At 41.8% G+C, this 13427-nt stretch overlaps 1 protein-coding gene across 9 annotated transcripts in view; it reads right to left on the minus strand.

Moving 5' to 3' along the window:
- The window catches only part of EYA2 (EYA transcriptional coactivator and phosphatase 2), a 156284-nt gene that overhangs the window by 91527 nt on the left and 51330 nt on the right, over positions 1-13427 (minus strand). For 6 of the 9 annotated variants that reach the window (XM_075118784.1, XM_048819518.2, XM_048819519.2 and 3 more), the window contains 3 exons: positions 6022-6140; positions 4025-4066; positions 467-512 (listed from right to left, as the gene is read on the minus strand). In XM_075118784.1, the coding sequence (XP_074974885.1) occupies positions 467-512; positions 4025-4066; positions 6022-6130 (197 nt within the window). In that variant the 5' untranslated portion in view covers positions 6131-6140. Of the gene's footprint in view, positions 1-466; positions 513-1351; positions 1672-1713; positions 1751-4024; positions 4067-6021; positions 6141-13427 lie in introns of those variants that run through there. The other 3 variants (XM_048819522.2, XM_075118785.1, XM_048819523.2) reach the window with 3 other exon arrangements.

A 13427-nucleotide genomic window follows, 5' to 3' on the forward strand; every position in this document is an offset into this window, starting at 1 on the left:
TTTCTGGGGCTAACACCAGGTCTACTCTACAAACGTTTGAAGGCACAGCTATATTGGTCAGGGGTGTGGTGAGGAGTTCTCTGACTGACATAGCTGTGCTGGCAAAAGCCCCTAATACAGCATCTTGCTAAAACTGTACTTTTGTTTGTATAGTTTATTTGGCTCGGGGGGTGGAGTGCGTGTGGAGGGAAATAAGCTATACTGGCAAAAGCACAAGAAGCTTCACCGGTATAACAGCATCTACACTAGGGGTGATTTTGCTGGGATAGGATACCAGTATAGCTATGCCAGCCAGGGGCTCCTAGGGCAGATCTGGCCTGCGACTTGCAGTAGAATAGGTGCAAAGGCTGAAGGATCATGTTCTTCAGGCTTTTCAAGGTTGCAGGGGCAATGGTTAATCAAAATGGTTAATCAGCAAAACAAAGTTTATAATCTACAGTACTTGAACGCTGTCAGACACACTCACTCTGTGGAGTAGAGATGGAGAGGACACTGTGATGCTGCTTTGTTACCTGAAAAACAAAATTAAAGTGTCTCTGGTTTTCAGTAACATTCTGTTATATGGCTAAGTTGATGCCACTGTTCTGATCATTGCTAGACACAGAAATGTATACAATAACTAAACGAATATTTGTATTGAAATCCTCAAAGACTTTTAAGGCAATTATGAGAAACTACATGGTAACTTTCCATTTTAATGCTAATAAATAAAATCAGCTTTATGTGCACCCAGGAACCTATCAATTGATTGACTAATCTACCGGGTTTTTCTTGATGTAAGTATGGAGCCACATAATGATGGTGGGCCCAGTTCTGCAGCCATCAGCAGTCCCAGTGATTTCACTACCACTACCCATGTTGACTACTCAGCAATGCATGATATCAATAGGACTACTCATGTGACAAGGGTTGCAAAAGCAACCTCTTTAGTTGTGAAATGACATTTACACAACACACCATATTCTGTCTTTAAAATTTCTTTTGTATTCCCACCATTCGGTGTCCCACTTTTTTAAAATGTATCAGGACAAAGGTTCTTTAAGTTTTCATCTCTCCTTGTACTGGATCTTGGAAGACAATTATTGCCTAGCCCGTTGATTACAATATTAGCATAGCACTGAAAACTGGTAACACAAATGAACACACATAGGTTGCCTTCCCACGCACCATATGTTTATATCCAGGAAAATCAATAAAATCTCTTTTAGAGGCAAATTTAGGTTTAATTAAGACTAAAAAAAAACCTGTTAGGTTAACTTCTGAGTTGCCTGATGCCACAGGCATGCATTCAGCAGGACACACAACAGTGTGTCCTGCTATACCAGACACACATGCATTGGGGTGCACTCACAATGCCACCTTGTGTACTAAGCAGAATGCTTCAACAATGCCATCCAACGTGCTAGGTCCCAATTCCTAATTGAGGCCTTCAGATGTTACAGCACTATAAACAATAAATCATAATCAGTAATGTCAGGCAGGACACGTCTACCATGTTCCTGATGTCAACAGTGCTATCCAACATGCCAGGCTAACTGCACACTGTGCCAGGGAGTGCACATCTAATGTCATATAGCCCAGCGTCATTTAACGTGTCAGGGAGAACACGCATGACCATTACATTACAGGGGCAGCCCCAGTGCTGGCATTACTATGCGATTTGCTATGCAGGATTCATAATTCACCCAACTTGTCAGGCAGAACAGAACGCACCTGCACTGCAGGCCCCACAAACCAGAGAGGGGGCACCTGCAGTGCCTCCCAGTGCATGCAAGTTGCCATGTGACACAGGAGGCAGGAAGCATCTGCAGCACAATCCAATGCATCAGCTAGGACACACCCGCAATGCTACAAGAGAATTATCCTCATTAGGAAGTCACCTAAAATTATACGACTTCAGTGTGCTCAGTGATGCATAAATTAGTGAATTAAACATTTTAAACATGTTTTATTTAATGAAATATGGAAATATGTATAAACTCTAAATATATGGAAATAATCCTATGGGCTCAAGTAACTTGTCATTCCATTAATCTAGAGAGAACATTTCCAAAATATACAGCATGCTGTTATATAAAAGATTCATCTTTCCCAGTCCCCTCTCCAGCTCTCTCCTGGAAATTAAATTATCCTTCCCCCCCCCCCCTCGCCGCCAGCTTTTTTCATGGTGGTTTATGTGGTTTTATCATTCTTGTTCTAAAATTCGGATTAAATTGAGGTATTAAGAAAAAAGACATTAAACCCAATGGAATTTTTTAATTACAGACTTAATTAAAAATTATTTGTATCTATTGTAATTTTTCTGTTTCCTTGTTTATGGGGAGCCATGAACATGTTAGCAGTGGAATGGGTACTTGAAAAACAAAATTATTATTAATAGTAATTAAAAGGGAAATTATTCTCTTTCTAAATTTTAAATGTGTATATTCTCCTTCAATAACATTATTACTACAAATGATTAAACAGATGCATTTCCTGAAAAATAATTATTTATTAGAGCTGCTCAAAAGATGGGAACATTTCTATGAACATTTTTGTGAACAATTCATTCCTTTTTTGGTCAAAGTTTCGAATAGTCTAAGAAAAGTTTACTCAAAAAAGTCAACATTCACAAAATGTATACAAATTATTTATTATTTACTTATCTATCTATTTATGTAGTTGTGTCAATGTTTTTATAGAGGTTAGAAGTCAACTACTTTAGAACTTAAGTGACTGTACTTAAATCCTTATTGCCATATTTAGGCATCTAAAGGAAAGGTGCCTCTTTCCAGAGATGCTAGGGAAACTCCCCCTACTCTTCTCATTTGCTGTCACAAAGCCCTATCATTCAGGCCCGAAACCTGAAGTCATCTTTAACTGCTCTCTCTCTCTTGCCCCACACATTGAAGACATGCCCAGATTCTCCCACTTCCCTCCCACACAATGTCTATGACACATCTTTTTTTCCCTATGTCTTTCAACCCCCCGATTTGATTCCTGTAACCTCTTTCCTTCTGGTTTCCTGACACATCACCTGCCCTCTCCACCATCCAGGACATAACAAGCATAGATACTGAGATCATATTCCTTGCTAATTGCTCAGACCGTATCACCTCCCTCTTTGAATCCCTACCCCACTATGTGCCACTTTCTCCCCAACCTCTTCAGCATCTAATTCAGCTTCTTGTCCTTCCCTTCAGAGCCATTCCTGATTCCACTCCTCCCTACCATCCTCCACACCTCCCCTAACCCTCTTCCTTCTGCCAGTTATGTCACCCTTGACACAGTGAGTGAAATCCTGACTCCATTGAAGTCAATGGCAAAACTACCATTCACTTCAATGGGGCCAGGATTTCACCCCACTCTTAGTTCAGTGCCCCCACAGCCATCTGCATCCAAGCTATCTGCTACATATGGAAAGCTCTTCCTGTGGTAACCCACAGACACTACCCTCTCCACATCCAAATCCACCCTAAAGGACCTACCATGATGTCTAGGAGAAACTTGTCAGCTGATAATGGCAAGGTAACTGTCGACTCAGGTCCTATGCCTTTTAAAAAGGAAAAACCATTGGGCTACCTGACATTGTATTTAATGATGCATCTTTTTGTCCTACCCCTCATTAGTCTGCCTGTACCTCTCATATTTTAGACTGTAATGTTTTCCAGGCAGGGTATAGCACATTATCTGTTTGTACAGCACATACTGCATGGGGCGGTATTGATGGAAACAAAATAACAGTAATAACTCCTCCAATGGCCTTGGACAAATCGTTTAGGTTAAGGTGGGATTCTCACAGCAACCTAAAGGAATCGGACATCCCCCTTGGAGTTGAGCACCTAAATCCCTGAGGCTTTTTTGAACATCCCAGCCCTCACCTCTCTGCCTCAGTTTCTCCATCTGTAATATGAGGATGATACTTACCTACCACACTGGGGTGTGACTGTAAGGATTATTTCATTTTTGTAAAACATTGTAAAAAAGATGTATTAGTGACAAGGAGATATAGGAGAAAGATTCTGTTTAAAAAAGTAGGGCTTACCTGATTCAACGATTTCACTATGAGCAATTTGCTTGGACTTACCTGCAAGAAAGTTTTTAATACAATTAGATTTTAGATTTTGAAAATAAATTCTTACTCTTTCTATAGCCTAGACCCTTTTTCCCCTAATAACACTGTATTTTTGTAAAATACATCCTTTCTGTTTTTCATTTTTTAATGCCTTTGTGTTTGAAAATGGTAGGAGAACTAACAGCCCAACAGCAGCAGGTTTGTTTTATTGCTGCATATTTTTTAACATTAAAAGCAGGCTCAGGGCTGAATATGTATTCAATACATTCTTTCAGAATGAGAAATAGGCACTTATTCTGGGGGTATGCATGTCCATGTATAACGTGTTACTACACTGTTTTGGACCATTACTTTAGAATACTGTCCTTTTTTAATAGGATACTTTTATTACTTGTACTTTGTGTCCTAAAGGAAAATGTAAGGTCAATTAAAATATAAACATTTTGATCCAAATATTCAGGATTTCATACTCTGGGTGAATCTGCATGTACAATTACTATGATGTCACATCCAGTGACAGCAATTGCACACGAAAATGACCACAAAGACAGCTAAGTGGACGTCTGCATGCACAAGCATTGCAACTGAACTTGCAGCTGTGACAATTCCATGTGAAACTCAGGCACATAAATTTGTATCCATTTTTGCAGATGAAACTCTGGAAATCTGCACCCTAACGTTTGCACAAATATTTTCATTTCCCCCAAGTCAATAAGTAACATTTTCAAGTGAAAGAATATAACATACAATGTTGTTTCGGGGTGCTTCTCATAACATGCAAAAAGAAATAGCTACAATATTTCTGGTAGAAATCCATTAACATTAGCTGTCACTAGCACAACGGTGTTCAAGTGCAGAGCTTTTCCTGCAATGACTCTTATATAGCACAATAAAAGTTGGTAACACTTTACAGACATATGAGAAGAAAATGTCTTTGCCCCAAGGAGTCTGTAAGTTTTAGCTCCAGCATTTCTATAAATATATACATTTTAAAGGTATTTCCTATAGATTCTGATCCTTCCAACAAAGCTTTTGAATTGGTGGTCATGCTATACATGCTTCGATCCAACTTAATTCCTAAAGGCTCAACAAACACAGATACAACATGTGGCTTCTAACACACGCAGCCAACATACAGTGGCTTCTAACACCCTGCAAATAAAGAGTTAAACACGATAGTTAAACATAATAGTCAGTGCCTTTTGCTAACTCTGCTCCAACAGGAAGGCTGAGGGATCCTGACCACAGCAAACAATAGCTGGAACTGTACTGGCGAGAACTAGTTTGGCTGCATCATTTGCCAATAATTTTAAAAACAGATTTAACATTCTTCTGTTTCCTTCACTTGAACAGTATAATGGGAGAGATGGCGGGGGGAGGGGAGGAGAAGGAGGAGGGCAGATAAGTTTCCATCATAGCCTCAACCACTGAAAGAATTTGCCCCTTGAAACTCCATACCACAGATCTGGGGACTGACTGTTCAGAAATGACAGCAACGATCTCAGCTCGACATGAAGTGTGGCACAGCAACCGCTTTGGTAAAATGTTCCTATTTGCATTCTGGGCGATTAGGAATGGCAGCCTCTGCGCTTTCACCCTTCTCTCCTCCGAACAGCAACACGACTACTAGGACTCGGGGTTCAAATTAATGCTACCCTTAGGGGCTGATGGATTGGTGGGGGCCAAAATAAAACAGCCAACGATGATTTAAAATACACTTTTATACACACATTATTCTGATGTGCATGTATGTCTATGATTTCATTTCTAATTGCATTCAAATCAGATTCAAACATCACCGGACTTGTTACAAAAACATCAAATAGAAATTTTAACTGCTTCTTGCATCAAAGGACTAATTCTTACAAGCACAGACCTCATACCTGGTCAGTTCCTTTTGTTGTTGTATATACCCCTGATGCTAACAGTCTAAAGTTAATAAACCGTAAGCAGAAGAGGCAGCCTACCTTCTATGTCATCTGGAGCTGTGGCATAAATGTTAGAAAGGTTAAGCTTCAGTCTGTCGGGACACTGTCTGTTTACAGTCAGGCTGGGTGATATCACTAGATCTAGCATTTCCTTATACCTGAAGGAAAACAAAGGAAAATATAATTTATTCATTAATTATGCATGCTTACTAATGATTCCATTTTATCCCTAAGAGAATAAATATTAAAGCTGATTACCTAAACCCAAGCTTCATATAAATTCTACATAATAACGTTCACTAAAGTTTTCATCAAAGGGAAATGCTGAATTAAAATGAAGTATTTGTTTCCTTGGAGATTACACCCATTTGATTAATGTTTCTCTCTCTTCCTGGATTTTGCCATCACAAAATTAAATTTCTGAATCTCTTAAATGCCGTCAGAACAAGCAATATATTTAAGTATTAACCACACCTCCTTATGTGTGCAGTGGTATCTGATAAGGCTCTGGGAATAAGAATTAAGGGCTGAATATTGAAGTTGAGGGCAGTTAACAATATTATCCAGCCTTAAGATATAACAAGAAGAAAGTTATTACTTGTGATGGGAGAGGTTCGAAGATCCAGGTTAATCCTGATAACTTTTGGATGTTTCCCCGAAAGCCACTCCAAACCTCTCTGTTCTGACCATCAGGTGGCAAAGTTACACAAGAACAGTCTCTCTCTTGAAAGTCACCTGATTTTGGTTAAGCTGGAAATGCCACAGGAGCAATTGCTGTCATGTGGGGTTTAAGTTTTCAGATGAAACCAGATATATGTGTATATAAAACATCCACACAATGGTAATATAATACATGATAACAACAGATCAGATAAACTAGTGCAGATAAAATAAGGACCACCACCAGGAACATTACTCAAAACTCAACACACACACACAGAGTACGTGTGTGAATACCAACCTAAACACTACATTTCAAACTTAACTTCAAGCACCTACGCTTTCAGAAGTGCTCCCAAGACCTCCCTTTGAACTACAGTTGCTCGCCACCTTTGGAATTTCAGGCTTCTTATTTATGGGTTTAGATGCTTAACTTTGGGCACCTAAGTTTGAAAATTTTGGTCACTGTGATCGGGGTAGACACAACTAGGGACCCATGTGTCACTTTAGAAAGGTGCAGGCAGTTTTACATAAAATAAGTTTCATAGACATCAATCTCCTACAAAGATCGGCAGTAGGAATAAGTCACTTGTTTCCTGTGCGTACATGGAAACCTCCCCTAAGTTTTGAACTTTGAAGAAATCCAGTGGCCTACGAGGGAAACCCAGTGGCCTTAAAAATTCCAGAGCTAAATGGGTAAAGATGAACTGTTTACAAAAACAGATCGAAGGATTCAAAGACACTGCACTATTTTTTCCCTTTGCGCTTCGCAGCCATACAAGCAGCTTGCACCATTTGTCAGGCTTGTCCTCACTCCAGTCCCCCTGAGGCTATTGCATTAAGAGAAAGCATGATTCTGCTTTTAGAGAAGCGTTCCAGAGCAGGGACAGGGAGCAGAACCTGAGAGATGACAGCTGTGGGGATAGGCAGTGGGGGGAGGGGAGGAGAGGTACTTCAAAAGGCTCCCACTGCTGTGAATGGATCAGAAGCATACGGAGGGTCCCAAGTCAGGGTCTGAACCAGCTCACCTTTCTATTTACCGCTGAACACATTGTTCAGCTAACTCAGCTGCGGACTACTCCCTGCTCCACGATAACAATCTGTCTATTCAGTAGTATAAAGGCAGCAGATGGCGTGGCAGTGACTGTGGAGCTGGTATTAAAATGCATAGTACAGTACATTTAAAATGGCACGACGTTAAAACTTAGCACCATACAAATCTGAAGCCTGGACACTGTACTTCTGTTAAACTAGCCTAGGCACTTCCATTTGGTCTATTGTATTTTCTTTTCTTTTTTGCTTAAGGGAAAATATCAATATGTAAAGTGACCAGCATGGAGAGATCAAGAACAATAAACTATGTACTTTTCATCTGAGCATTTCCAACCACTTTACAAACAGCACAAGCCCCCTGGGAGGTAGGTTAGTATCATTATATGCTGGGGTAAGCTAGGCACAGAGAGGCGAAGTGTGTTGCCCAAGATCAAACAGCTGAGACTGAAACAGAATTCAGGAGTTCTGACTTCAAACTCCTCACTCTAACTACGTAGCAACTGCTCCCCATCAATTCATCAAATCTATCCATTAGGGATGTGCACAAGGCCAACAATGGATACCAGATAGCTTGAATATCTGCATGGGATTTGGATACCAAAAATGTTCACCTGCATCAACTCCATCTTCACAGCCCCTTCTCCCTTTTCTTCCTCCAACGTAACACCTTTGGCTTCCCCTCATCTGCCTCCCTGGACTGCCCATGCACACACGGATACCATTACCTTCTAGTACAGTACCTCACGTGCAGAATCAAATCTTGTGCTTCAGCGAAGCCACCTAACTGTGCACAAACTGGGTGAACTAAAATCAGCAGAAACTGGCCAAATCTGTATGTTCCCTGCTCCATAACTGCAGTGTCTTACAGACAATTTCATTAAAAAGAAAACCTCCCATGTATCAATATTTTGCATTCGGATAGCCCCTTTCACTTGAGGACCTCAAAGCATTTTACACAGCCTCAGAACGGCTGGGCAACCAAAGTTAAGTGCTATTCTTGTTTTACAGATGAGGAAACTGAAGCACAGCGAGACAAAAATCAGAAGGTGTGGGGGGGGAGCTTTTAATTACACCCACAAATACTTGTCTGTGCAGTCAATTGCATTTAGATTTATCTAGCTATCTGAGTTATACGTGGGTGCAAAACTGGCCTCTGGCTTTAAAAATCTCTCCCTACGTGTCTTGTCCTAGGTCACACAGTGAGTCAACAGCAGAGCTGGAAATGGAAGCCACCAGTCCTGACTCTCTAACCTACACAATCCAGCGAACTATCCCTACAAAGTCAAACAGCACACTTTGAAGAAACAGTGAAATATACCCTGGTTCTGCCATTCTTAACAATAATAATCCCATAATGTATAACAGGAGAGCCAGTTACATTTTTGCATGACACATACAAGATTTTACATTTTCCTTTGGTTAGCAGTGTGCTGATCTGCTGGATTGTATTACATTCACTTGCACAAGCTCAAGAGCAAAGGCAAACATGGGTTTCCTCGCTGCTTATGATACGAAACATTCGTTTTACTGCTTTTCATAACAATAGTGCAAGCTCCCTCTGTGCCACTCCAGCAACTTAAAGGGAGGGGAGATTTCCTGTGATTCCCCCAGTTGGGGATTTCCTTAGTGGGAGAAACCTTAGCAGTTGGAGAGCTGGTATAGCTAGCACATATACTTCTATCCTGGCAATCTCTAGTCCAGAGGGCATGCCAAGGTGGGTAGGAGAACTAGCCAGAGTGTGATAGGCTCTATCTCCAGAAAGATGGCAAACCATTGGGAACTGCTGTCATCTTGTGCAAGTTAGAGCAGCTCCTAGGACTTAGGGAGCTTGTAACTGACTTTCTTGCAGACCACTCCACTCTGCTGTGCCCAGTGACAATACAGAATCTGTCCCTGAGTATTTTAAGAATGCCAGTGACCAGGAGGCAGAGTCCTGAAATGTACTGGATAAGTTTAAAATATTGAAAGTGCATCCATTAGACAAATCTGCAGGCAAAGCCTTTAGGTTACTGTATGTTGGTCAGGCTTTCTATTCCATTGTGAAGTGACATCCAACTGTCTCATTTATAGTTTAAAATCTCTACAACCAAATTGGGAAGGGGGAAAAAATATTTAGTTCCAGATCCCTGCCAAGATTGGGATGCTCTATACAATTTCTCAAATAACACGCACCCTTCAATGAACTCCAAAATCCCATTATTCATGACACTGCCCAGATTGTTGCCAAGTGAATGGGAGCAGATGTTTAAGGGGGGGGTGGATCTTTTATAATGATTAATGCACTCTAATTACATCATTGTTCAGGGATTTCATTAGCCATTGCCTGATTGATGATTTTTCTATTGTTTTTCCCCTGCTCGCTTTTGTAATACAAAAGTCATATCCCACTTCCCAGTATGTGCTCTTTAACTTTTTTCCAAATGTTTCAACTCCTGTTTTTCTTTAAATTGTATATTTTGGCATGTGCAAAAGGTAACTGCATGTAAAATGTGTATATGTGTGTGCAAGTTTACGCTTTTGAGTACTATTACCTCTCTCACACACAGTTACCAACAAGTGTATCTTGCTAAAACAACATCTAAATTTTGAAAATTTTATACCAACTATCTAAAGAAAATATTCAGTAAAACCGGGGAGCCTGGATGAACTTGGGCTCAGCAAAATGACATCTGAGGGTGCAATCTGTGAAATGATGGGTTTTATTTATTTATTTAATACTGCAGACAACAGTTTCTGGGTTGAGTAACATACAGGAGAATCAGCAGTAATGGTTGCTGAATCTGCTTTGATTAAAACCATCAATGGTAGCATGTTCGGCTGAGACACATCTGGAAGAGCTTTTGGTTTTTATAATCTTTTAAAAAAAGAACCATGTGTGAATTTGGTGCTCAGCTTTTCCATTAGAATCCCCTTCTCAAAAAGCAATATTTTGCCCCGAAAGTTGGCCCACAGTATCTCGGCCAAGAAGCAGAAACTTTTCTTTTACTAATGTTTAGAAAAAAAATCTTTTCGGTCATTTTGAAGTTAGAGAAGCCAAATTAAACATTTTAAGGTTTCAGATTCTTGGCTGAGGTGCCAGGGTAACTTACAAATCACATTTTCTTTTACAATGATGTTTGAAGGCTGCAAACCCAGGCCCCAATTCAAGGCATTCAAAAACGTGCCTAAGATTAAGTAAGTGAGTAATCCTATCGCTACTCAGCAGAGCATTTAAACTTGTGCTTAAGTGCTTTGCTGAATTGGGGCCACAGTGTGCAGACCGAGCCAGACAAGCACTCTACTACTATGGTACTGAGGATCAGATATATAGTATTCTGAAAAGGGGAAACCAAAAACCAGCCTATATATTGCAGGTCAGATCCAATTGCAACACAGCTCTGCTCAGCACTGCCGAAAGGGAGGTGTGTGGAGGAGGGTTGTGGTTCTTTTGCACTCCTTGGATCCCTTGGATTTGTTTGACCCTGGCATAACTTAGAGCAGCCCTCAAGATACTTTAAAAGTTCCACTGATTTTAACACCTGAAGCACCACTAAGTGAGGTTGGGGATGAGGGAGAGCTAGCGAGGCATTCCTATCCCTCCCAGGAGAATATTTGGCTGCCTGTTTGTGCAAAGGAGCTGGAAAAGGGGACAGGATCTGGCTGTATGTGTCTGCAAACTTCACATGCCTCTGAAATGCAGCTCTTTCAGGAGCGAGAATATAGCAGCGATTCTAGGCCAGCAGCTCAAAACAAAATAAGTTTACAAGCATGTCTGCAGAGTTACCGGGGTTTTAGTTTTTACAAGACAAACAGGATTTTGGATCCACCACAAGCAAGCGGGAGAGCAGTAGGGGGCCACGTTTTCACTGGGATGTTAGCAGTGACCAGGACAATAGGCTAAGAGCAGTGGCCCAGTTGCCCAGTGAGTATCGCACAGCATGAAGGGGTAAAGAAGGGCTGTCAACTGGTCGGCTTTACTATAGGTGCTTCTGTACCAGGGGGTCTTTAGGAGATCTGAATAAGGAGAGGCTCCTGGACCAGCTCAGGAAGGATATTCCATGGATACAGGGCAGCATGGAAGAAAATGCTGAGATGGTTGTGGGGGAAGCGGGGTATCGAAGGTGCTGTCAGTGGATGACCGGATGAGGTGGGGACAAGACAGAAGGGAAGGAAGGAAGAAAGGTGGATCATTAGCTCTTTGAAAAAGTCAGCAAGATCCTGCAGAGAGACGGAGGAGGGCACTGGAGCAGGGACAGGTTTTTAGGAGAGCCAAAGGTTGCAGAAGAAGCGATGTGAATGGTGGAGAAAGGCCTGCCAAGAGATAGCAAAAACCGTATGTGGGGATCCCCTCAAGAAATCTTAATTTTCTCTGGCTAGAGGCCAAATCCAAGCTGAAACCACCAGATTTGCCTAACTCCGTGCATGTGCCAGCAGGAAGCCCTGGGCAGGATCAGCACGTGTCTAGTCCTTTGCTTTGGCTTGGCTTGGGAGGGGAGGAATAGAGACAGAAGGAACATTTTTGTCTTTCTGCCCTGATTTTGTCTGGTTTTACTAACCTTGCTGATAAGTTTCACCTTCCCGCTCCTCCCGAACTGGGGAAAGGAGACTCGGCAGACAGTTACTAGCTGAGGACTACAGACTCGCAAGAGTTTGCATTATAACAACCCAGAGAGCTTGATCTTCTGTCTTGCTGGTTTCAGAGGGAAACATACTCTTGCTTGAAATGCCCTGCAAAGAGTCCCTCTGATTTCCAGACCAGAAGTTCGCAGCAGCTGAAGCAGAGGCAGTCCCCTCCAAAATACACCCACACAGGTTTTTTACAAGACTCAGCATGTATCATCACAGGACAACTGGGAAAACTTGTCCGTATTTATTATATATATTGAAACGAGCATGGTGTGCTGTATGCTATACAGAAGAATACGGACCTCCAGCCAGGCCAAATGCTGTAACGATGCTGGATGCCTTAAAAACATCTAAAACAGGGATCTCAAACTCAAATCACCACAAGGACCACATGAGGACTAGTATATTGGCTCAAGGGAGGCATCACTGACACCTTTTCATATAAAGGTACAAAAGCACCCCCACTTCCATGAGGCCCCGCCCCTGCCCCACCTCTTCCCACCCCTTCCCTGCCCCCATTCCAACCCTTTCCCCAAAGTCCCCACTCCAACTCTGCCCCCTCCCTGCCCCTATTCCAACCTCTTCCCCAAATCCCCACCCCTGTCCTGCCTCTTCTCCACCTCCTCCCCTGAGTGCGTGGCTCCCCGCTCCTCCCCCCTCCCTCCTGGAAAGCGCTAAGCGCCACCAAGGAAGTGCCTGGAGGTAGGCAGAGGAGTGGGGACACAACGCACTCGGGGCAAGGGAGGGCGACGGGTGAAGGGAGCTAGGCAGGTGGCAGCAAATAACTCCACGGGCCGCCTTGTGTTTGAGACCCCTGATCTAAAAGGTGACATGCAAAAAAAGAAGAAAAATGGATCTCTGCTTCTTTATGATATATAAGAAGGCCTGAAAAGATTTTGTCCTTAAAAGAAAAAAAAGGCCAGAGGATCCACTTTCTTTTCCTTTCTTAAAAAAAAGTCTTGGTTAAATTTTTCAGAAAAGCCTAAATGATTTCGGAACCAAAGTTTTATTTGTAAAATTGACTTAAGCATTGAGGCCCATATCTTCAAAGGTATTTAGGCACCTGAATCCCACTGATTTCAATGAGACAGGTTCCTAAATCACTTGTGAAAATGGGACTTAGCACT

The sequence above is a fragment of the Caretta caretta genome, chromosome 13 (genome assembly GCF_965140235.1).
Source record: "Caretta caretta isolate rCarCar2 chromosome 13, rCarCar1.hap1, whole genome shotgun sequence".
Classification (NCBI taxonomy): domain Eukaryota; kingdom Metazoa; phylum Chordata; order Testudines; family Cheloniidae; genus Caretta; species Caretta caretta.